Source organism: Sabethes cyaneus, chromosome 1 (assembly GCF_943734655.1).
Source record: "Sabethes cyaneus chromosome 1, idSabCyanKW18_F2, whole genome shotgun sequence".
Classification (NCBI taxonomy): domain Eukaryota; kingdom Metazoa; phylum Arthropoda; class Insecta; order Diptera; family Culicidae; genus Sabethes; species Sabethes cyaneus.
In genome coordinates, this window is record NC_071353.1 from 14,869,770 (window position 1) to 14,895,587 (window position 25,818).

Genomic DNA, 25,818 nt, shown 5'->3' on the forward strand with positions numbered 1-25,818 from the left:
TCTTTGTTAGGACACGCACAACAGTCTCAGTATCCACCATATTTTGTCTTTGATATTGTAGGTCTATCAACCTTATCTTCCTGAAGTCAATGGTCATGATATTCCCCTATCCAGTGTTTTGACAGTTCCAAAATATTGGCTTTAGACTCATCTCGACTCAATCTTCATAGATGTTGGCCATAGCCCTCTCGCCAGCTCAATCTAAATATATATTGGTCATGGCCCTTAGGTCGGCTCAATTTTAATACGAATTGCCCAATTCCATTCCATGAAAACAGAAGAAAAATATGAATAAAATTAAAATTGATGACATTCTTGCAATAAGCAAACCATAAATTTTAATGCCCGTAATAAAAAACTATTGAAGAGGCATTATTTCTACTACAAACTATGTAAATGTAAATTTTTTTCGGGTTGGCCATGGCCCTTCATCAACTGCTCACAAACCTGAATACTACCTGCCGATAATCTATACCTATAAAAATGGATTTCTGTCTGTCTGTCTGTCTATTGGTATGTTCCTAATAGACTCGGAAACTACTGAACCGATCGGCGTGAAAATTTGCCTGCAGGGATTTTTGGGACCAGGAAAGATTCTTATGATAGTTAAGAGGGGGGGCTCCAATACAAATGAAACACAAATTTCTGCATAATTAGAGAACTAATCAAGCAAATTGAACCAAATTTGGCATGTGCGTGTTTTTGGAGGTAAGAATTTTTTCAACGGTGAATTGAGACCCCTCCCCTCCTTAGGAGGGGAATTAAGGCCCCTCCTCCCTTTAAAAGGGAAGGACTTACTTTTCACGAAAAATTTGTCCGTGAAGTGGTACATTCCGCGTAAGGTGTTGCGCGAAATGGTATTCGGCGAAGTGTTTTACAATCACGGCGAATATTTAAGTGCTATCCGCTTTATTTTATCTGGCTAAGGAAATCTGGTAAGGAAAAATTCCAAATTTGTATATTAAAATATCCTTGCTTTCATAGTTACGTAACTGCCAAAATGAATCGTCTAAGGTAGAGCTCCTTAGAAACTTGGAAAACTCGAGATTGTGACAAAAGTCATACGAGATTCATGACTTATGCACAACACAGTTTAATTTGTAGCAATACGAAGATTGTCGGGTCAGCTAGTAAAAGATAAAAATTACTTCTATAGTAAATCAATTTTTAGAAGATGAATTTTATTACTACTTCAGTTGAGTTTCCGGTTGATTTAATCAATCCGTGTTCGAAATTCCTCTTAAATTGTATTTGAAAGTGAAATTGGTATCCAACTCTTGTGCTAACCTGACTTGTGCTGTATTGTACCTTGTATTTCGTTTATACTTTGGAAACAATTTCAATATAATCTGGCGTATTATATCTTTTCTCTTGTGCAATTTTACGCTACAAAACATATTCTATTTTTTAATCCTCATATTTTACCACGAAATTCATCCCGAAAACTCGATTTGGCAATAGATCGCCAATGTGATATTCTGCTTATGCACTATCTCACGACTGATTAACTGACGCCCACATTTAACGCGGAAAGCAGTTAATTCACTCTGACCCTTTCCCTTTGTCCCGTTACACGCTATCAACGACTACCTAAGTAATGTGTAAGCAACACCCATTACAGTACATTACATTACATTCTCTAATATGGTATAAATACCAGGATGCCACAATTGAGTAGCTAAAAAAGCGCTGGTATAGCGTGTTATCAACGAATCCAAATTATTCACTTAGATCTAGATGTATTTATTTAAAATCACAGTCATGTTTAGAACCTGTTTGGCACCGACTGCATTCTAGGTGAACCTAGCTCATGGAATTGTGGGGTTACCCATCACGAGGTTCCCCGACAGCGGGCGCGAAATGCAAACACATTTTCATTATGGCCGAAAATAAGCCCAGAAATGGCAGATGGGTTTCCTCTGTTTGGCGTCTTTCACGAACGAGCAACTTTGTCCTTCGCAGCTAACTCGTCCCTGTAGTGAAACGGGAAGCTCTTGCAAATATAGTTCGAAGGATAAAGCAGAAGCCATAGAGAGGGGTTAAACTGCTCAAAGTTTCGTCCCAACGACCGCACTTAGTAGTGGTAAGTGGCTGCCAACAGCGTTGAACCTTAGACCTTACAATGCACAGTCGATGGCCGGACGGACAGGAAGCAAGCAGGTCTAAAAGCTAATGGCCCAAGGATAATTGGTAGCACATTCTGCATCATTCTCATCGCTATTTTGGAGAAAGATGAACAATAAATCAGTGACATCTAACGTCCAAACAAAAAAACAGTTCGATTTCAAGACAAAATACAACCCAATCTGGACCATTCAGTTAAGTTCCGGTTATTTTAGTCAACATATCCATATCATTTCAGGATAAATCAAATTACTTTATGACGTCCTCCTGTCGGGTCCGTCTTCGACACAGTGAAAGTCGATTGGCTTCCCTTGCCGAGTGAATCCCCACATCGTGGTGGGGGAGAAAATCTACCTTCAATCAATCATACACAGGGATCTGGATCCTTTCGCCGCTCGAACAAGGACAAAGCTTAAGAATTAATCCCAGCTTCCATTAGTTTTTGATTCTCCTTAGCTACAGGTAGTACAGGCACAACCCAACCCAACGCAACACACAACGGGATTGAGCGAAACGGAAATGGCTCAATCAATTAGAGCAGCTGCTAGGCAAGGCCGACCTTCAGCTAAACAACGAGCACAACGAGAAGCGGAAGGAGTAAGTAAATCCTGCCTTTGTTTCAGCTAGTCTTTTAACGTAAACGAAAATAGGGAATCCAAACCTAGAGCCGTCGAACGGTGCTGCCGAAGCTTTCGGCCGGGAAAACTTTTCCGAAGTAAGTAAGACACGGAACGTGTACTTCTGAGAAGATTATTATGAGATGGCTTCTATTCCGGACTAGGGAGCTAATTTTAGCAGAATGATGGGAGCCTTTAAGTAATCCTGCTTTTGTTTCCCATTTACGCGTAATGATTTTTTTTTGTTTTCACTAGAACAGCCTTACGGTAATGGCTGCCGGTGGTTAGTTACACTCACTACAGAGTAGACGGGCTTCAAAGGCCTAGCTAGGCAGGATTTTGGTGCAACAAAAAGAGTCACCGTTAGTATACCTTTTAAAGCTTCGAGAATCACAAATGGCTCTCATAATCCTAATGGTTTTCCCTTGTGGAGCATACAAACCCTTTCATACGACGCGGGAAACTGCTTGTGATCGCCATGTATGAATATAGGTCTGATGTTCAGAAGGATGTCTCGACGAGAAAAGATTTCTTCAGCACTCACCATTACCCCCTCCGACCGAAGCTTCACCCTTTCGAAGCTTCTTCTTCTTCTTGTACACTAAGCTACAGTTACCGCAGCACAGGAAGGAAATGGGCTTATCCATTCAGGTGTGCTTATATGTTTCGCTTTTGTGGGTTGAACTCAACTTAAGTTTATAGCAGGTGCAATTTTTCTTACATGTAGTGAAGCTTTCGTCTTCTTTCCCGTTCGGGCTGCAATGGAGAAAAAAAGATCCTGCATGCAACAGCAATGCCTTCCAGGCAGGATTGTAGCTTCCAAATTGAATTTCCATTGAGTAATCTTTCTTGGAGTAATAGATTGAAAAAGAGTGAGATTATATGTAACCTCCGGCTGCAGGTTCACCATACCTGTTAGGCTAAATCCGTTTGAATAGAATTCGGAACAAAGTTTGAACTGTATTTGCTCCGTAAATCCTCTTCTTTGACAAAGTGTTTCAAATTTTAACCTTTCGTTAGCTTGTAAATAGCTGACAGAATAAAGATCGTTTTGATGAAAACCGATTCATATTTGTACACAATACATAAGTAGACGACTTTGGTTCGATAACCGAAACTACAATATATGATAGATTCCAAACACAGAACAAATAGACCAGACGACATGTTTTTTAGTCTACTGATATCATTGCAGCATATGTTTCATCTCATGTCGATGATGAATCAAAATCCATTTAACAGATGCAAGCTGTTTTTCCTAATTTCATTTAACCCATTCCGACAGTTTGAAGATTTCCCAACCGCTTCTCCATAGAATGAAAAATTTGATCTAATTTCACCGTAAATTATTCATAATCCCGAACTACCGCCGTTTATATGAATACATGGGTGGTAGAAAAAAAAGTGGGCTGTAAAGGTGAACACACCAGAGCAGAGCGAGGAAAAATCCGTTTCACTATGAAATTCAAATTTGTTCTATCGATTCACCACCGAACGAACCCCATTCTGCTGGAAGCACCTCTCATAGTGACATACATAACCGGGATGCTGGATACTACTACAAATTCATACATACATACGTACATAGGATGAGAAAAACGAGCACGCTTCGCTTACTTAAATCCCCACTATTCATTCACATTCAATGAAGCTCCGGTTCCTTGATACCCCGGTTCTCGTGAAATGAAACACTGGATTACGGACTGGTAGGTATGGATGTCTAGGTAGGTGTATGTATGCAGAAGTGAGTGTATGTCAGTTTCAATCCGAACTGGAAAACCGAGATCGGCTATAGTTACAGTACAGTTTAAATTCAAAATATTTAAAGTCTCCCATTTATCAGCTACGGTAAAAAAGCTTTCGTTTGTGGTTGTTTTTATTTACAAACTCTTCAAACACTACATAACGGAGCTCTTTTTTCTTTTCTGAATAGTTTTAAGCAACGATTTTTTCCGTCAGCCACCACCACGAAAAGGGTACTTTCATGATGATGTGTAATCGATGTGCAGCAAAAACGAAATTCTAGGTTGAAAAGTAGGAATATTTTTACTGCGCCGTGCGCCGCGCCGGCCGCCGTGTTCACACAATGTACTCGGTGGTAAGATGCCCACTTTTCCAGGGTAGGTAAAATATTCTACCACACCGTGATAGGGACAACGAATCCCCACCAATCCCCATGTGCTGCGGTAAGATTGTGAAATTTATTGGTTCAATTTACGCTGTGCACCGCACCCGCTCGGGATCGTATCAGCCACTAAAGATATTGTCGACGGCTTGATGTTTCTTTCGCGTGCTTACCAACTTGGAAAATGCATTTTCAGTTTGAAATTGTTTGAAGCGCGTTGAAAGGTAGTTAAAATCCGTGTCTAATTAATATTGTAAAATACGTTTTAGACATCTGATTTTGATCGTCGTAATAACACAGAAATTATTTTTTTCAACCTACACTGAATCACCGAATAACTTGAAAAGTTGTCAGACTATACCTTTTCCTCAAGGGAGACATTTGAGATCGCTTCTATTGTTACCCATCTTCTGTTGCATCGAACCGATTCCGTCTACATATATGTACTGTAATTCCATGAAAAAGTGCTATGTAAAAGTCCCGTTTTGCTCATACTGTACCTTTTCCTTTTCTGAAAATGTCAGATTCTTATTGTTTTTTTTTATTTTTGAAGTTGAGGGTTCCCATTCCCACTCCTGAGTTAAGGTGATCCCAAACAATCAACAATTTTGCCTTCAGTCCATTTTTTAAATTCATAACTTTAGAATTACAGAATCAATGTAGATGACTAGCAGTAGCCAACGTGCATTGCCTCGCGTCTAATTGAGAACGAATCGATGGTACTTAACCTTATTTTCTATAACTTTTACGAAAAAACACATTTTATGGTGTAATAATCGAGATTCATTATAACGGAGATGACCGGAATATATGACCAAAATACCTAAATGTACCTCTAACGCTAGAAACGACTGCGTTACTGATGCTTGTCTTGACTACAATATGGCTTAATTGGCTAGAGCCTTCGCGTACTCCGCGCTGGGGTACTGTAATGTTAATAACACCAACTATTTTTTCGGGCCCACAACAAATCCTGTCCCGGATGACAGAGTACTCATCAGGTACTCGCAACAGCTGTAGTTTAGGTGGTACACGTATTATTTTCAGCTTTGTATTAATCGTGTAGCTGTGATTATAACCACGAAAAAATGGGTTTTGCCAGGGGCCTGGTTTTATTTACAGACGAAATAAGACGCCTATAGCATTAAATGCTGATAACAAATGATAGGCATTTTAATAAGCGTTTCTGGAAACATATTGGATTAAAACTGAAGTTTGTTAATACAGTTTGTTGCTAAAGCATCTTAGCGTCTTACGGCAAGGTTTGGCTAGATAGGGTGTCAATCAAAAAATCGGTCTGTAATCAACATCAAGTCCTTAACATAACGGCATGCTTTCGTGACTAAAATCGGTCGCTCGCTCGCTCGTTACATGCTTTACTCAGAGCTGTTGAATTAAGGGACATAAACGACTAAAAATTTTGAAAAATCATAATTTTTTATTTCAGATTTTGATTCTCCAGTTGTTTTGATACTAATTTCGTAATAATCCGACCACAGCAAGATGCCGAAAAACGATGCTACACACATGCGGGGTAGAACGACCTCGACGGAATAAAACGCCGCTCCTGTAAAAGCACGATTCCAAACTCTATGTACCTTTTTCTCAGAAACTGCACAATGTATTGGAACAAACTTTTTTTTTTTTGTTGGTAGTAGCCTGTCAAAGACTTTTATAACTTTTGAGCTAATTAAACGAAACATTGCCAGAGAAAAAAGGAAATGAAGACAAAATTTTATTTTTTCAGCCATCTTTTCTTCTTCTTTTCCATTTTTTGTTTCAAAATTCAAAATTATTAGTCGTTTATGCCCCCTTAAACTACTAAAACATTCTCTCATCCGAGACCGGATATTTCGTAGGCCCGGAAGAAAAGGTATCTAAAATGTGTACTACAGACAAACATATTGCCAGTACTCTGGCCAAATCTCACCACCGCAATAGCAAATTAATCTATAAATCAACAAACAGATCTGGAGTTCCTCAAGGCAGCAATTTGGGTCCTTTGTTTTTCTTATTATTCTTGCGATTCTGCTAGAACCCAGCAAAAACTGCTTACTATAATAGGTATTAAAGACGACCGTCGTCGCTTGCAAGATTTGCTCAATCTAATTGCTAAATGCTGCACAGAGTTGGCGTATTATAAGCAGTGTTGCAAAATGCACACTCGTGAGGTGTAATTTTCTCACACACGCGTACTTATTCTAACGAACACGCCGGCCGACGTAAGCATCCCTTTAGGACTTTCGCTCATGCACTGCGACGAGTTTTTGCGAGTGTGTGTTTAGCTAACAGTTGCAGTCGTCGCTCTCGTTCGTCGTTGCATTCCGAGCGGCTGAAACCGATTACTCGCGAGGGTTTGCACTTCCGCCCGTGAGTAGAACCGAGTGCGAAGATGCAGAAGAAAAGAAAAAGTAATGCAGATCAGCTGATTGCTCACGAGTTATTTGACTCCCGAATAAGCTATGCAGGAGGAGGGCTCCGTAGCCGCAAGGTTACCGAGTCTGCTTTGACAAGCGAGTGGTCGTGGGTTCGAATCTTAGTAGAATCAAGCCATTTCGATGTCTAGTGACTTTAGCATGGGTTTATTCTCAGGCCCCTCCACTTACCCTTCCTTCATGCTGAATTCTATATTTACCCTCTGAAGCCTCTTGACAGTGCAAATGTCCCTCCTATAGTTTAAGCGTACTGGTCAGAGGTACGAATAAGTCCTCGCCAGAGACGGCTATAATATGGGATAGTACTAGCAGCGAGGAATAAATGGGTAAAGTAGATCAAGCTTTGAAGGAAGGGTAAACCTCAATACACACAAGTACGCATAAAATTTAATAAGCATATCGCTCATTCAATAGCGATTATAGCAAAAAGAAATGCAGTGCAGGTCATACAGCAAACACCCGGGCCATATTACAATAGATCAACTATACTGGTCGCAGTAATGAGTCCACACATGAAAAAAAAGCTATGCAAGAAGACGATGTAATGATGTGCGTGCGCGAGTGTGTAGGTGACAGAATATGTGCACACGGCAACGGCGGCTGTTTCTTTTCCGCCTGCGTGAGCGAAATGCTTTGCTTCTCATACTCTCTCGCGTGAGAGCAGGCAACGTGTAAGGTTATGAGATTTCAACGGGTTAAAACCCCCATTTGCCTCAATTATACTATCGATGGCGTTGAAGCGGATCAATTGAACGTGTGCAGTGAAGATTTATTCGACATCTACCATATGGCGGCATTCTGATAACCTGCCACCTTACCCGAATAAACGTCGTCCACTTGATCTCGGCACACTGGAACACAGGCGCAAAATGCATCAGGCCATATTCGTGAAATCGTGGCAAAAGCGCATCAACGGCGAAATAGATTTTCCAAAATTGCTATCTATGCTTAACTTCGTTAGGTATCGTTGTGTACATTACGCTCAACTAGTTTGCTGCAAATACCGTTTTACCGGACAGCGTTTGGAGCTAACAAAACGGTCACAGAATGTTCTCAAAAGTCGAAGAACAATTTGACTTCTGTGTGTCTTCGCATTTAATCGCGCTAAAGAGAAGAAGATGTAATTTTCTAAAGTCTGTAATCAAATTTTATTCATGTAGACAATTTAAGCCAGAAGAAGTACCCAAATATATAACAAATAGCGTAAGAGGTATATTCAGGCATTATAATCCCGTTTACACACAACATTTAAAGAAAATCGGAAATCCGAAAGAACTTTTTCTTGAAATTGCTGTACTTATAGCACTTAGACGCAATCGATTCACTGTAGCAAAAGATGGAATAGAACAAAAACAGAAGCGCTCCAAAATGGCTACCTTGAGCAAAGCGTACGGTTTGATGGCTTTTCAAACCACTCGATAAAATTCAATATAAAAACTATTCTACAATTGTTGCGAAAATGAATGCTAACTAGAGTTTGGTCGTCCTTTTTTCCGCGGTGAACTTCACTATGTACTTTCAAGTTCATGCTTACAGGTGCATTCAGATTTCCATCGCCATTACAGCGTTATCTTGTGACCAACAAGACGACGTTCAACTACCATTTCACGAATTTCACAACATACTGCAGAACGGAAATCAAAACGATACTGACTTGAAAGCGGCCTTTGATCGTGTGAATCAAACTTTGTGAACTGGCTGTTTAACCGGCGTCTTTCTGTGAGACTAGGCAATGAACAATCGAGAAATTGTTGTAGCTAATCTAGTGTTCCACAAGGGAACAATCTTGAACCATTGCTTTTCTCACTCTTACTGTTCAATGTTCACTCGAGGATGCACATTTCTGCACGCGGACGATTTGATTCACATTCTGATTGTTAAGTCCATCGAGAACTGCCGTGCGCTCCGAAAAAGTTGAAGGTTGCATGTGAGACATTACCGCCGTGTTATTGTGGGATCACGCAAAGTTGTTTTATTTTATAGTTAGGAGCTTGCTTACGCAAATTATACAAGAAAATAAAAAATATGGCAATTTTACTCACGAAAATTATTAAATTTATCTGCATTTCAAGTATGCAAAGCGTTTACATACGTTTCAGTTTTCAATAGTGAGCAACGAGAAAATATTATTAATTTAATAAATTGTTGAAATTTAGTATTTAGCATGTCCTGTTGTCTTACGGAAACCAAAAATTGTTTTTTTCAATCCTTCCTCTACGTTGAAGATATTTTACCAATTCGATTCTTTTTTCTCAATAGCACATCCTTGCCACAACGCAATATGTACATTCTCTCTTACTACTCTTTTACTTTTACTCCAACGAAATGGCAAATATGCATATATATACGAACATAAAGAATCAATATTAACCGAACAGTCCAGCTGTAGCCACAAATATCAAATTGGCCTAGTTTTAAGCGTTGCAACGAATCTTCAAGGATATTTTTTCACTTTTTCTGGCACACTTCTCCAACACAGACATCAAATTGGTGTTGGTTTGCGTAAAATACCTTCGACCTGTTAGGATGAGGAGCTTTTTTCATTTTCCTGGCGTACTTCCGAAGCACAGACAATAAATTGGTCTAGGTTTAATCGTCATCTTTTTCTCAAAGGAGTATAAAGTGTATAAGTGTTTGGTTATTTGCTTTAACCGCAGAAAACCCGTTCATATCTACTACAACATCACTGACGAATCGTTGGGTAGAGTTTGTGTCATCAAAGATCTTGGCGTACATCTTGATTGGTTGCTCTTTTTTCGTGAATATTAAAACAGTTTAAAGCTAATACATTACGGTTCCCAACTGGTATAAACATATTAAATTGGGTTTCCCCAATAGACTGGATAAAACAAAACTTTCCCTCTACTGAGAGTTCAATTCTGTTCAAGTATAAGTTTGTGTAGTTCAACATTCAAAATGTCCCCCCATATTTTAAAGAACAGTATACAACGTCTTCTCTCCTGTAATTAGGAAAAGAAATATTCAAATCATTTTCACTTATTACCCACGCTGCAGAAAGTGCAAATGTCAGGGAAATTACACAAAACCACACCAGTGGAAACCATAACACCGACACAGGTCAATCTCCCCTATTGAATCAGCTGTCCATAAACTGTCAAGGAAGCTGTCACTTCGGCTAGAGCAAGTCAAACGAGCGCAGTTCTTTTACAGCACTTTTTTTCCTGGAAGAAGAAAAAAAGCACCTTCCACTAGGTAACAACACACACCGGAAAAGGCAAGCGTTCCAATTCCCGCAAGAATAACACGCAGAATTCATCGTCGTCAGCATTATCATCATTCAAATGAGGCATATACCGTTCGTTCGGGCGGAACCCGGTGACGGTGTGTCATCTTGATCCCCGTCATCTCCGACCGACCGACCGACATTGCGGCCACAACTGCTCCCCGAAGAAAGCGAAACTTTTCAATTCCATTTTTTTCGACTCTTCTTTTTCTGTTGTAATATGGCACCACGTGCTACCACCGCCAGCCAAATGATGCAGAATCAAAATTTGACATTTGACTGACAGGTCGGCAGCTGGGTGCTGCTGTGTTTTTCGCTTCTCTTCCTACTTTTTTACTTTGTTTGGACAATTTACACATTTACACAATACACGCATCACAATGACCGAGCGCTGCTTTTCCCCCGCTTCCCGACTGCGGTCGGTTATTGCTTGCGGTTTCATTTCGTCGACCATGTCGGCAATGTCAACCTCCTTAGTGGCACACCGATGGTGCCCTCCTTTAAAACACTACCAACTGGTTGCTGTAAAAGTTCATACCCTGCTAGGAGCTATTGCTTAACATTAACATACGATGATGGTAAGAAAAACACTTTTTTCCTATAAACGGATGCACGGTGTTCCACTGACCTGACCGTTATTATAAGAAATTAAGCCGATAAAACGGTAAATGTCAGTTGGTTTGTGTTACCTCTGAGTCAAATTAAACAAAAATCGTTGGACAAATTTTTTGAGTTACGGCCATTTGAAGTTCTAAAGGGCAGTTTACTGACCTACTGACTACCTCGGGCCACGTTGGTCATATTTGGACATATTCCGGGGACCCATGGGGAACCCCAGGTAAGTGACCAGTTTCGCGAATATGAACAAAAATCAATCGTGACCTTAAATCACAATAAAATTCAAAAACTAGACCGAAATTGGTAAATTCATTTATAGTTTTCTCAAATGTTCCACCGTGATCCACCATGACATACATATGAAATGAAACTCACTATATTGTAGTACGTAAAGTGGCTTAGATTGGTTGCGTATATCTGCGCCCTTTTGTAATAAAGCCCCTTAAAAATTGATTAAAAATTAGACAAAGCTGGAATAGCTCGAAAACCAAGAAAGGTAGAGCAGCACTTCTTTCAGCAAAAAGGTGTATTTTCATAGTATGCTAAACTTCGTGGAACATCAAAACTGCGTAGAAGTCGAAATAACCAGAAAAATTAGAAAAATTGGTATTAAGGGGATCCGTTAGTTTGTAGCACTATAACTTCTTTCCCTTAAGAGATAGAAGTTCTTTTTCTTCGATAAAAACTCCTCAAATAACATTTTGTACAACTTTTTCTTGGGATTTGTTTATTTCTGGCTTTAATAAAAAAGTTAAATTGATTATTTATTGACCCACCCCCTTAATGCAAATTTTTTCGATATAACAAAAAAGTACTTCAAAAATCAAGAAACTTTTGTGCAGACATAAACGCAGAAAACTTAGTAGTTTCTACGCAAAAGCTGATGTCCGCCTTTTTTTAAAACCGTCCCACTGTGCGACTGACTGAGTAGAAAACAGTCTATCTTCTCGGCAGTAGAGTCAAACAAATATTGTAATTATCTTTTTTGTTGGGGAAGAATAAATGCTTAATGCGAAAAATATAGATTTAGGCAAACTGAAAAATTCTTAATTAGCCCAAAAATATAGACTTAGCGAAGGTGACAGTCGAACTCGCAGCTCTCAATCTCTAGTCGAGTGTGTTGTTCAATCAATTACACCACTAAGCCGTCTATTGACGGCACACTCAACTAGAGATCGAGAGCTGTGATTTCGACTCTCACCTTCGCTAAGTGCGCTCATTTTTAGCCTAATATTAAGAATTTTTCAGTTTGCCTGAATCTACATTTTTCGCATTAGGCATTTCTCGCGTAACTTTTCAAAGGACATATGTAACATTGAGAGACTCTCTTTGACGCACCTCTCTTCCGACTATTACGGAGACATAGAAGCATTTCAGCGAAAATTTTCTTAACGTTTAGCTAAATAGTAACGCTAGCAACCGATTCAAGCAAAGCTGATGTTTGAAAAGGCATTTGCAACTCCGTGATAAGGGAAAGAGAATGGGTACAAATAGAATCTTTCACTGTTACTTAGGTTCCTTCGAAAGGTTACGCGAAATTTATTCTTCCCCAACAAAAAAGTTAAGCCGACTGCTATCGTGGCCGACGCGATTGTGTGGAATGATATAATTGAAAGGAACAAAACTATGTAGTTATAAGATCCCCTGCTATATGGATGCGGCAGTAGTTTAGTGGGTAAAACATTCGGGTACCAACATTCGTCGAACCATACACTTCCTCGTTCCCCAAAAAAGAAGCAAATTTTTATTTACTTTGTATGGGCTCTAACCTCTAAAACTTCAAATGGGACTGACTCAAAAATTTGTCCAACGATTTTTGTAAAATTTGGCTCAGCGTTGGTGTATAGGATGACAATACAAACTAATTGACATGTACCTTTTTTAATGGCTTATTTTTTTACGTAGCGGTCCGAGAACCACCGTGGGATAAGTTTCGAATGGTTTCTTGAGATTCGGAAACGGAAAATCTTAACAGCTAAATAGAGATTATGAAAAATAATAACGATTACATCAACAACAACAATAAAGTAACAATAAATCATAAGTGAAACGTTGGTTATTTGATTTTTTAGAATAATAATAAATCGAAAATAGGAAAAGCGGCGGCGCTATAGGTAAATTTGCTTGATCGAAGTTTCAACTTGGAAATTGGAAAATAAGAAGAAAAACACAAAACAGAAGCGATCGTTGTTCGAATTTCTCGGTTTTGGTTTTCGCATGGTTGATTGCTTGGATTGGAAGGAAATAAACGAAAGTGATGAACGAACACTCACACAGACGTAAATGATGGTTGTTACTGTAGGGGGGAGGGGGGGGGGTATGTAGAGAAAATAACAACAGATCCGAAGAAATATGGAAAATGAAAAAAACGGAGATCAAACAAAGATGGCACCAGTTTGCTGGTGCAATCATACCGTAACTGGTAGCAGAAGGAAGGAAAATATCAGACTTTGGAAACTAAAAAATCAAACAACACAGTCGATTGTATCGATAAAATAAATTAACAAAAAAATAAATAAACAGGAAAATTATCTATCGAGTTAAATTAGAACTTTAAATACTATTCGAGAAAAATCTCAAACTAAAATATGGAAAATTATAATAACATATGTGTGTGCGGACATACCAAAGAGGGTAAATAGAGCATCAGGCGTGACCATCTACAGAAGAGAAGAAAAATAGAGAAAAATCAGTTAGCAGATGAGAAAATTTTGGTTTCTTTTTTTTTGTTTATTTTTTGATTTTTTTTTGGTTTTCGTTGGGAAGGGATGGTTTCATGTTAGAGATTCTACACGCCTCTGATTTATTACGGTTTCGACTAATTCGCGGTGAACAGCCACAGAGAACATAAACAGTGCGACTAGGTTTTCGATAAATACTAGAGTAAGAGAATGGCAGGATTGTAAAGAGAACAGAAAATAAAAGTGTATATATAGAGAGAGAGAGAGTAAGAAAACAAGTACAGATCAGTGCTGTTCTTCAAAACTTTAGTCGTCCTGATGGATTGCTTGCTGCTTTGTTCTAAGGACAAAAATGAAGTGGTATAATCACATAATCGGCGGACAATCATACATCAACTGGTCGCCGCCCTTCTTTTCTCATTTTTAATACCACTCAAATTAATTATCATCTCCCGCAGTCTTTCCGAAAGACAAACTGCCACTTTTAATTAAGTTTCAGTGTCCGCTTTTTTGTTCACTTTACCATTGCCAGAATTAACAAGCCCGGAGCTCGCGTACGGATAATTAAACGGTGAAGTCATTGCGGAGAGAAGAATTTTCCGCAAGTAGACCCCCGTGCAGCTCCGATCGGAAACGATAGATAGAGTAGTGGGAAAGTGCACAGTGCTTCAGTTTTCAAACGTTTTCTCGTGCTTCAATCCACCAGCCAAGGGAAGAACCAAAGCTGGAACATTTATCACTAATCGTATCACAATAGGGCACAAGCGGGCACGAGGAGTTGCCATAGATAGTCAGCAGCAGTACAGCAAGTAGAACCGATTGCATAGTAGTCCAAAAAGGTGAAAAGTAGAACTTTTTTCCTAATGTCTTTTGTTTACATTTTATCATTTATGATTTTCAGTACTTTTGTTCGTATGAATATCCCCCTTAATCTAAAACTGTCAAAACTTAGTCATCGCTTACTATAATGAAAATAAAACTTTAAAAATAACTTTTTTGTGTTAGGAAATATAGACAAAGTTTCTTTCGCAAAATTGTTTATTTTTCTTAGCTTCACGAGCCAAAAACAATAACTTTGTTAGGAAAGGTCCTAGAGATTTGCATTCTTCTGCAAAAACGTGTATTTTGAGTCCTTCAATAATCGCCTAGAATCATATATTCTTGTAAAATGCAACCAACGTAAATTAGGTATGAAAAACAAATTTTTAAAGAATTTCTAAGGAAAATGCTCTATATCTCTGCACTCCGTAGAGATAGAAAGGTCTTCTCTTTAGCAAAGTTGTTTGCATTTATAATTTCCATAACATTGCCGAAAAAACCATGTGTCTATGCTTGAATATGCGATAACTTAGCAAGTAAAGATCCAAGAGACTTGCGGTCTTCTGCAAAAACATGTATTTTGAGTGCTTCGATAATTGCCTAGAACATTGTATTCTTGTAAAATGCAACTAAGAAAAGCTAAGTATGAAACCAATTTTCAAAGAAGTTTTAAAGAATATGCCCTAGAGTTCAGCACTCGACAGAGATAGAAATTTTATTTCTTCAGCAAAGTTGCTTGTTTTTATATTGTTTACAACTTTGCCAAAGAAACTATGTCTATAATTCCTAACACAAAAAAGTATTTTTTTTGATTTTCATTTTATAGTAAGCGATGACTAACTTTTGACAGTTTTAGATTAAGGGGATATTCATACGAACAAAACTGCTGAAGACCATAAATGATGAAATGAAAGCAAAAGATACTAGGAAAAAAATTCCGCGTTTCGCCCTTTTGGACTACTTAGTGGATTGGAAGTAACGAGTTACGAGTCTTACGAGGAGAAACAAAATAAATCCTTCCTAGGTGTTCATCGCAATTATTCCAACGCACAGGGAGTAGGAAAAGATTTCGAAATAAAATAAATATGTGTATGGTATAAAAAGATTAGTCGCGTGAATTTGGTTCTGGTTGCTTGTTTGCGAGTGTGGGTGCCAGATCGATGATTGACAGGACGTGAATCAAGCTCTTTCAAGGTTTTTCCCAGCATTATTATCCTGTGCATGTCAACACGTTCTGAAGCTTTACGGATGTGTGTCGGATTATACTGAGAGAAAGTTAGCATCAGGTTTATCATCAAAAATGAACGCACAGAGGTGAAACAACGCCCTAACCGAGTTATGCTCAAAAACAGGAAAAAAGCCAACTGGTATAAACTGGTATAACTGGTAGAAACGCTCGGAACGTTACCCCCGAAGTTCGAAAACAATAATTACAATTACCGGAAAATCGCTTCCTCACTAGATCACTCTCGCCAATCAATTCTAATTCAGTTTAGGGTTCGCAGTTCATATCGTTACCAAATTTGGGTAATGAAAATTATCATCCCAGCGCGTGCCGAAAACCGCCTGCGGAGAACCATTAACAAGCAAATAAATGCGCCCGCTCTCTCGCGGGAAAATAATAGCAAAATATGAAAACCTCCCAGGAAGCCAGCCTGCCAGCTGAATAGGAAAACGCAAACCTGGTACAATCAAGATATTTTTCCTCCTTTGATGTCATTTAAATTACTTTTCCTCGGAGCTACTCCATTTGATTCAGTCGTTATCGTCTTTTTTCCTCCTATCGCAAGACACCCCCACGAGAAAATCGCAAGCAGCTACGATAGACGAAATTAGGTGAAAATTTTTCGATCATCGAACACGAGAGCACGAGAGTCTCACTGCTACGGCTGGAGTGTCACGCGTCAACCAGGAATCAATCCAATCAATTTCACGCCATTTTACTTTCCCATTCTAATGTCGTCTCCTAGGCGAGTCTCGCGTTTACCAGGCACGAAAGCTGTTGTTCTCGAACGTCACGCGGAACCGCCCGAAACCGAATTTAAATCACTTTACAAACAAGTTTATCCTTGGCTTCCCACTCCAGCCCAGGAAGCGAAGATGTTCCTAGTGAATGGAGGAGCCAAGGCGAACGAGCCAGACACGCTTCGAAGCTCGATAACGAAGAGCAAATAACGAGTTGTTGCAATCTTCTCGCCCCGTCGACGTTCTTCTTTCTGGCTACAGCAACTACTATTACTACCTACTATCTATCTAGTGGCGGCAGCAGTGGCAGCTTCCTAGCTTTTATTTTCTTCGACGGAATTTCCAGCCAACGGTGCCGAACGAGAATCCGAGAGTAAACTTTCCCTCTGATTGCCACAACTTGTGCCCTACGCGAGCCCGACGACCGAAAATGGTGGGATAAATCACTCGACAAGTGTGTGAATTTTAAACAAGAAGTGCGCCCGACCAGCTCGGCGGAAGGCAAGATGGAAAGGTGGTGTTTTTTACTGAAACTGAATGGATAAGTCGAAAGCAACAGTTTTTTTTGAAGAGGGGTTGCTCGAAGTTGAGGAATTTGGCTTCCCATCGCTCTTAGGGTGATTGATGACAATATCAAAGTAAGTTTTTTCGAGGTAATATTCAGGCAACACTTTCGTGAAATTATTCCAACAGAAGACACACTCCAGCTGGTACATCCGATGAATTTAACAGACCACCCCCTCGCCCAGTTGCACAACATAAAAAGCAACGAACACATCCGAGTACAAAAAAAAAAGAAATCTCAAAGCAAATCCCATCATGCACCAGCAGCCAGTACGACCCACTAAGCGATTATCTCGCCAGTCTGCTGGACCTCTGCGGTGGGCATCATTCCTTCCATTTTTACCAACCTCAGCATCAGCTAGTAGCTGGCAGTTGTCTTACAACTTACTCCGTACGCGGTCTGTTATTGCAGTATAAATTATCTTTTCATATTTTTCCTCCACCCGTGCGCTGCGCTGTTGCCTAGCATATCCCAGAGCAGCGCGAATCGTTCGAGTCGAGTGCTAGAATCGTACGATTTGCATAAACGATTCGCCTTGGTCGGTCGCGGAAACGAAAGTTTTATCCCCTCGGCTGGCTGGCTGGCTGGCTGCTGGTGGCAAGACGTCGGACGGACGAGAAAAATTGTCCACGCAGTAAAGCTGCGGGGCTCGCCAGGATACTGATATTACAAAACTTTCAAGTAAATCAGCGACAAGGAACGGGGCAGAAAATATTAAGAAATAATAAAACGAAAATGGTGAATTGCAACAGTGTCTACCACCAGACCTACTAGACCGGCGAGAACTCTGTGACCGACTAAATGTGGGTTAAACGTGCTGCAGCAGCCCCGTGAAGAAGAGGGGGAACGGGAACGCAATCATTTTGATTATTACTGTGCACAAAGGAATGGCTCGCAATTTTCACTCCGGAGGCGATTTGTTTTTGAAGACAAAAAAAAGTAAAGTTGGAAGGATGCCGCAAGTCGGTTGGCAGCTGGAGGGGAGCCCGTCTCAGCAGTTGTCGTAAAAACAGCGAAACGTTTCGTTCAGCGAGCGAGAAGATAAAGAGGATTGAATTTGTAAGCACTTTAAATAATAATAAAATCAATGACGTTTCTTTTTTTTTTTGGGAAGGGAAAAAACCAACAAACATTTCCATACTGGCCGGAGGCCGGGAAGCAACATCAAGCGTCCGAAGCCTGAACGGAAGACCGATGCGATGCTCAGCCAGTAATTACAGAAAACTGAGCCACGCAGCAGAAAAAACTGCACTCCCAGCTGGAAAATTAAGGGGTAGCAAAGAAAATTGCTAGCTATCATCTGTCCTTGCAAGTTTACGGGACACACAGGTGAAATGGGACACCGAGACCGGAGTGCCAGAGTGACAGAGGCAGTACAAAAAAGAGTATGTAGGACAGATAGAGACAGAGAGTCAGAATAAAAGTCGGATGCAGAGATATAGAGACGGTGTAGAAGGCAAAAAAAGGACGACGGCCCTTTCCAGCCCTGATGCAATGCCCGAATAGCGAGAGGGGGAAGGTGTTACATCAGATCAGAGAGCGAGAGAAAAATGTGGAGTGGAGTATCAACGCAAGCACAAAAAATAAACTGAATAGTGGGTATAGAGACAGAGAGAGAGGAACAAAGCGAAATTCCACTTCAACACACAAGTACGAACAGAAAAAAGGGGGGAGGGCAAGATAATGTAACGAGTCGACGAGGCAGCGGTAGAAAACAAAAGGGATTAATCTAGAATGTGTTATGCTGGACAGAGATAGAGTGACAGAGGCGGCGAGAGAATGTCAACAAGTCAAAAAAACTGAAGATAAACATTTTATGTATGTAAAAAAAATGAAACTGAACGAGCAAGAGTCGAACTGCAGCAAGACTGTACTGCCGCTACTCGCATAGCAGGTCCATTTTCTGTAGAGCTTCCCATAAAAATGACACTGTTATACTAGTAGCGGCAGTGTAGTAGGAGACATAGAGAAAGAGATAGCCGATCAGACGGACAGCTAGAGAGAAAGACACAGTAGATTAGGATTAAAAGGAACATTGTATATTTACCTCCTCGTTGAGATTCGAGACGAGCAGCACGTTGGAAAGTCCGCGCAGAACTGCCGGATTAGGTGTTCCGAGGGCACCGTTAGATGCCAAAGCAAAGGCGCCCAGATTCGGCAGAGCGCCACCATAGGCGCTAGCTAAGGCTGGAGTTCCAAGCCCTAGACCAAACGGTGGAATCACACCAGGAGTTGCTAAGCCGTTCACTAGAAAATAGGGAGATTTGTCTAATTTGACTATTACACGGTAATTGTTCCGGGTTTCGACAACAACGAAACAACATCGAGCCAGCCTGGGTCAGCCTCGCAGACTTACCTAGTCGATCCCTTGCTAACTGCGGCCGCTGGCCGGCGGCCAGCAGTAACAAATCACCGGCAGAAACCAGCCCACCGGCGCTGGCGATTACGTCGCTGCCCGGTTCGCCCGATGGTAGCGTGGGATTCGTATAATCCCGCGACTTGTCATTGTTGTACTTGACATTTAGCGAGGTTAGTTTGCTGTTGTCGATGCGTAGCGTGCAGCACCCGTTGTAGATGTTTTGTCCGTCCAGGGTCTGCTTGGCGTGCTGAGCTGTAGCAGCGTCCGGGTACTGAATTAGAGCCTGCGAAAATATGACACAAATTAAACACAGTCAACAGAAAGTTCATTTTTTTTTTCAACTCACCTGGAACGAGTTGTTCTTGGTGAAGGTGACAATCTTGAGCACCTTGCCAAATCGCTGGAAAATCTGGTACAGAATGTCCAACGAAACTGGATACAGCAACGACTCGACGATCACCCGCAGCACCGTGTTCGGTCCACCCTGGGTGGTTCCCGTCGTTCCGGTGGTGCCGGTTGTCGAGTTAGTGTTGGCATGGTCCAATGCCAACGGCAGTGGCGATCCCGTCGGCGACTGGGTGAGGTCCTGTGTTTGCAGCGTAATGTTCTGAAGTAGAAAGAAATAAGATTCTATGGAACAAGTTCGAGCAGTGACACTTACAGTGGCCGTATGGTTCTGATCGGTTTTTAGCTCCCGATGGTTGCTGAACTGTACGTATACGGTCCGACCTCGGACGACCGGCGGCTGGGCGGTGAACATGGTGACCATACTGGTAGCTGCACTTTCATCGGCCATCTCCAGGAAGGCTTGATTTTTGCCCTTGAGCACCAGCACGTTGGTCACGCGGCCAAATGGAACACCCAGGTGCATTACGTCCACCTCGCTGGACTCGGTTGGGATGTTCCGAATGTGGACCACACGGGACGGTTTTGCTGTAACGGGAAAAGATACAGTGGAGGATATTGATTAAAATGTGTAAATTATTCAAATGGCAAAATTTTTCGTTTCACCGAGATCAACGGAGCGGAAAAATTGCCGAAAAGCCTACTCGAGTGGGAATTGCATCGGTTTTCATGGAGGATGTAATCCAATGATGGACTGAATTCGTGATACACTCGGAGAGACAAAAATCAAACAGCATAATAAATGTGCCTTGCACGGCTGGGAAAAATGCCATCCTCGATTATTCGAATCTGCCACGGTGCGCGATCGGGTTGGCTTCTGCTGGGTTCGGGGCTTGCATTGTGGGAGAAAGAAAAACCCTACCGCCCCCCCCCCCCCCCCCCCCCCCCTCTGCTCTGTTTTCCACTCGAACTGACCCAGCCAGCCCCGCTCCGGCAGCAGCAAAAGCCAGCCAAGCCAAGCCTGCCAGGCCAGAGTGGGTGGATTTATTTTTGTTTTTTCCAGCTCAAATTATAAATGTATACATTTAATTTAATGACCGATCGTAAAAAGTTGCACGAAGGAGATATTATGAATGATCAATTTTTAATAGCCTTTAATTGTAATAATTGGCTGGTTGGGTTTTGCGCCGCTACTGAAAGCCTGCCGCTCGGAATTTCTTTTTTTTTTGCAAATGCAGCATTAAAGCGGTGTGGTTAATGACGGCTCACCAAAACTAATTAGAACGGTGGACAGTTCCGGGTTTATTAGCTATCGTGATATCCTGAATTAAATCAGAGAACTTCGCTGAAGAGTAATTTAGTTAATTTTAAACGTATTTCCACTGAATCTAATCAGAAATTTAAAATAAAATTTTGAGTATTGCAAGAAAACTTGATGTCAAAACATCGCAAACAGTTGTATGATGCACATCTATGAATTAAGCCGGTTTTTACAAAATAATGAAGTTAATTCTTCAATCAATTTCAGTTTAACATTTGAGCCTTTGTTCGTGATGTGCGTTCGATATCTATACCTATAAAAAAGGAATAGTGTCTGTCTGTCCTGTGTTCCTTATAGAATCAAAAACTACTGAACCAATCGGCGTGAAAATTTGCATGTAGAGGTTTTTGGGGCCAGGAAAGGTTTTAGTGATGGTTAGAGACCCCTCCCCCCACTAAGAGGGGGGGCTCCCATACAAATGAAACACAAATTTCTGCATAGCTCGAGAACTAATCAAGCAAATAGAACCAAATTTGGCATGTGGGTGTTTTCGGTGACAAGAATTTATTCTAGGGTAATTTGAGACCCCTCCCCTCTTTATAAGAGGAATTATAACTCCTCTCCCCTTGAAGAGGGGGGTTTCCATACAAATTTCCTCATAACTCGAGAACTAATCAAGCAAATGGAACCAAATTTGGCATGCGAAGGTTTACGAGGGCAAGAAAATTTTCTATGTTGAATTAGGACCCCTCCTCACTTTAAGAGGGGGGGCTCCTGTACAAATGAAATACCAATTTCCTCATAACTCGAGAACTAATCAAGCAAATGGAACCAAATTTGGCATGTGTGTGTTTTTGGAGACAAAATTTTTTTCTATGATGAATTGGGACCCCTCCCCACTTTAAAAGGGGGGGGGGGGCTCCTATACAAACGAAATACAAATTTCCTTATAACTCGAGAGCTAATCCAGCAAATGGAACCAAATTTGGCATGTAGGTGTTTTTGGAGGCAAGAATTTTTTCTACGATGAATAAGAACCTCTCCCCACTTTAGGAGGGGGGGCTCCTATACAAATGAAATACATATTTCCTCATAACTCGAGAAATAATCAAGCAAATAGAACCAAATTTGGCATGTGGGTGTTTTCGGTGACAAGAATTTATTCTATGGTAAATTGAGACCCGTCCCTCTTTATAAGGGGAATTGTAACTCCTCTCCCCTTTAAGAGGGGGGGCTTCCATACAAATTTCCTCATAACTCGAGAACTAATCAAGCAAATGGAACCAAATTTGGCATGTGAAGGTTTTCGAGGGCAAGAAAATTTTCTACGGTGAATTAGGACCCCTCTCCACTCTAAGAGGGGGGGCTCCTGTACAAATGAAATACAAATTTCCTCATAACTCGAGAACTAATCAAGCGAATTGAACCAAATTTGGCATGTATGTGTTTTTGGAGACAATTTTTTTTTCAATGATGAATTGGGACCCCTCCCCACTTTAGGAGGGGGGGTCCTATACAAACGAAATACAAATTTCCTCATAACTCGAGAACTAATCCAGCAAATGGAACCAAATTTGGCGTGTAGGTGTTTTTGGAGGCAAGAATTTTTTCTGTGATGAATTAGGACCTCTTCCCACATTAGGAGGGGGGGCTCCAATACAAATGAAATACAAATTTCCCCATAACTCGGGAACTAATCAAGCAAATAGAACCAAATTCGGCATGTGGAGGTTTTTGGAGGCAAAAATATTTTCTACGGTGAATTAGGATCCTTCCACACTTCAAGAGGGGGGGGGGGCTTCTACACAAATGAAATACAAATTTCCTCATAATTCGAGAACTAATCAAGCAAATGGAACCATATTTGGCATGTGGGTGTTTTTGGAGGCAACCATTTTTCCCATGATGAATTAGGACTTCTTACCTTTTTAGGAGGGGGGGGGGGCTCCCATTCAAACGAAATACAAATTTGCTCATAACTTTAGAACTAATCAAGCAAATGGAACCAAATTTGGCATGTGAGAGTTTTAGATGGTAGAATTTTTTTTTCTGTGGTGTATTACGACCCCTTTCCATTTTAAGAGGGTGGGCTCCCATACAAATGAAATACAAATTTCCTTATAATTTGAGTACTAATCTAGCAAATGGAACCAAATTTAGCATGTAGGAGATTTTTGAGTCTTGAATTTATTTTATGATAGTTAGAGACCTCTCACCCCTGTGGTAGGGGGATATGGACTCTCATACAAATAAAACAGAAATTTTTGCGAAACTCAAAAACTAATCCAACTCGAGAAATTCGAGACTCTTCCATAAAACATTAATCAATAACAAGACCACAAAAACTATCTATAGTAACACTAGATCATTCAGGACGAGCCGGTCGCGAGTGTTGCCGGTGACCCGCCGTCGGAGGCGCCGCCCACTGGGGGGCTTGCAAAACTCGAGATAGTGACAAAGATCATCCGAGATTCATGATTTATGTACAACACAGGTTAATTTGTGGCAATACGAAGTTTGTCGGGTCAGCTAGTTTCCAATAAACAAAACTAATAATTATAGGGTAGTTGATCCAGTAGTTGTGGTAGTACCAATAGTTGCGCTACTATTCATTATTAATGCATATTTTCGTCACCGTAGCATTTTAGATAAAACAATTACATTCATTATATAAAACAGGTTTTTAGAAGTATTGGTAATTAGACTACACCATTTAAAATTAAAGCATTATTTGCTAAAATGCCAATTTTCCAAAATCTAACGCGCAGTTGGAGCGCACAACTATAGGCGCTCATCTATAGTTTTGCTACGATGTTTTTTCACTTAGCAACCTAGCAATGTATATGGAATAACACAATTAAAGGAATATCAAACTTAATTAAGGAAACATTAGCGCAACTGTTGGTACAATATAATAGAATCGGAAAATTCATTTTTTCTTTATAAAGCTTCTCGTACAATGAAAGCAATTGTCTTGCCTTGTGACAAATACCTTGTAATTGATAACTTTATATCCCACAAGCATTAATTTAAGCATATACCTCAATAAACAAGCAAAATGAAGGTATATTGTGCTTAGTGGCGCAACTAATGGATCATCTACCCTAATACTTCTTCTGAGAATGGTAATACTGAAATTCCTCGACCGACTTTGAATGAAAATTTTGAAAAATGTAACATTGTCTATCATTGCTAAGTTACTGCGTTGTCTTCTCTGGATGGGACAGAAAAAATTATTCGAATTTGGTTTTGATAAAATCTCGAACTTTTCTTTGAATACCACTCAACATATTTTGGACACTCTGTTGGGTAATCTGAGCGGCTATTTTGTTCCACCATCTCTTCATCTCTGTGGTGTCCCGAGTTACCTTTCCACTCTTCTTCAACTTCTGCTGTTTGAGAATTGGCTAATATTTCTCAATTGGGAGAAATTGAGAGCAGTTAGTTGAATTTGATGTCCTTTTTGAAGAAATCCATCCACGGAAGAATACGTTTTTTCAGGCATTGCTTCTTGTACATTTTTGAATCCAAGTCTTGTTTGTCACTAAAAGCTGAGTTTTTTGTTCGCAGTTGAAAATACCTCGTCAGGTCATAAACATTCTTGCGAATTAATCGGCAAAGAGGAATTTAAAATTGCTAGAGCCATCACCTCGACCAGTGGCTTTATAGAATTTTTGTGCGCTTCATCGTCTATGAGGATGAATCCTTCGTGCTTCGAAAGAATTTCTTGGGTTTGCCCTAACACCTTCAAATTCAGCTTCCGATCCTTGGTTCCACTACGAAGCTTGCTATAATCCTGACGACCCCGATAGTATGCCGCTCACGGAAATGTTTGAGAACGCCACACACGATCGATTTAGCCAATTTCGACATAGATTCCAGATCCGACCATCAGGAGCGCTGCAGGCTGCAGTAAAATAAACAATGCGTCCAGATAATTAATGACTCAAGCTTTACATCTATGTAAATGGTCTCCGTAGCTATGTGACTGATTCTCACGGCAGTGGCGTCGAGTTCGATTCCCGACCAGGTCGAGAATTCTTTCAGACGAGAAATTTTCTTGGTTGCCAAAGGGGCTATTTTACAATTCGCTTCCTCTTTGCAACTCTTTTTTTACTATTGCGTCCTGACTGGTATGTATTTTCTGATGAGACTTCAGTTTCAAGTGACCTACTGGCATAAATGATTGGGTATACGATTATCAAGCTTACCGAGTATAGGAAACATGACCAGAAAATGATAGTACCAGTTTCGCTCTAGTGCTAGCACAAGTTTTTTTTTGTAATATTAAGCAAAGCCTTGGGTATAAACATCTTTAACACTTGACCCTTCTTTATCGACAGACTACGCAGTCGGTTATTAGGGTACAGGACAATTATTGGGCAAGTGAAACGATCCCACTAACAGTAGCACCGGCCAGACGAGATTCGAACACGCGACGACTGGCTTGAGTGACAAGCATCGTACTTCGAAGATAACTGGGCAATATTGGAGGCACGTAATATTGGAGGTTCTTTTGAACAGAACGGCGCAAGTGGATCATTTCAATATGGAGCCATTTTCTTCCGACTTTCATCTTTTCGCCATCAGATTTTCACTGAAGAAAACGCAAAACAGTTAACAAAATAGAAACACGAAACTAATACATCCCAGATAACAC

At 40.5% G+C, this 25,818-nt stretch overlaps 1 protein-coding gene across 5 annotated transcripts in view; it reads right to left on the reverse strand.

Annotated features, from left to right (window-relative positions):
• The window catches only part of LOC128745571 (polypyrimidine tract-binding protein 2), a 556,866-nt gene that overhangs the window by 38,244 nt on the left and 492,804 nt on the right, over positions 1 to 25,818 (reverse strand). For 3 of the 5 annotated variants that reach the window (XM_053842646.1, XM_053842645.1, XM_053842647.1), the window contains 5 exons: positions 20,214 to 20,485; positions 19,899 to 20,159; positions 19,550 to 19,835; positions 19,241 to 19,461; positions 13,790 to 13,823 (listed from right to left, as the gene is read on the reverse strand). In XM_053842646.1, coding sequence (XP_053698621.1) covers positions 13,790 to 13,823; positions 19,241 to 19,461; positions 19,550 to 19,835; positions 19,899 to 20,159; positions 20,214 to 20,485 — 1,074 coding nt within the window. The remainder of the gene's footprint in view (positions 1 to 13,789; positions 13,824 to 19,240; positions 19,462 to 19,549; positions 19,836 to 19,898; positions 20,160 to 20,213; positions 20,486 to 25,818) is intronic. The other 2 variants (XM_053842649.1, XM_053842648.1) reach the window with 2 other exon arrangements.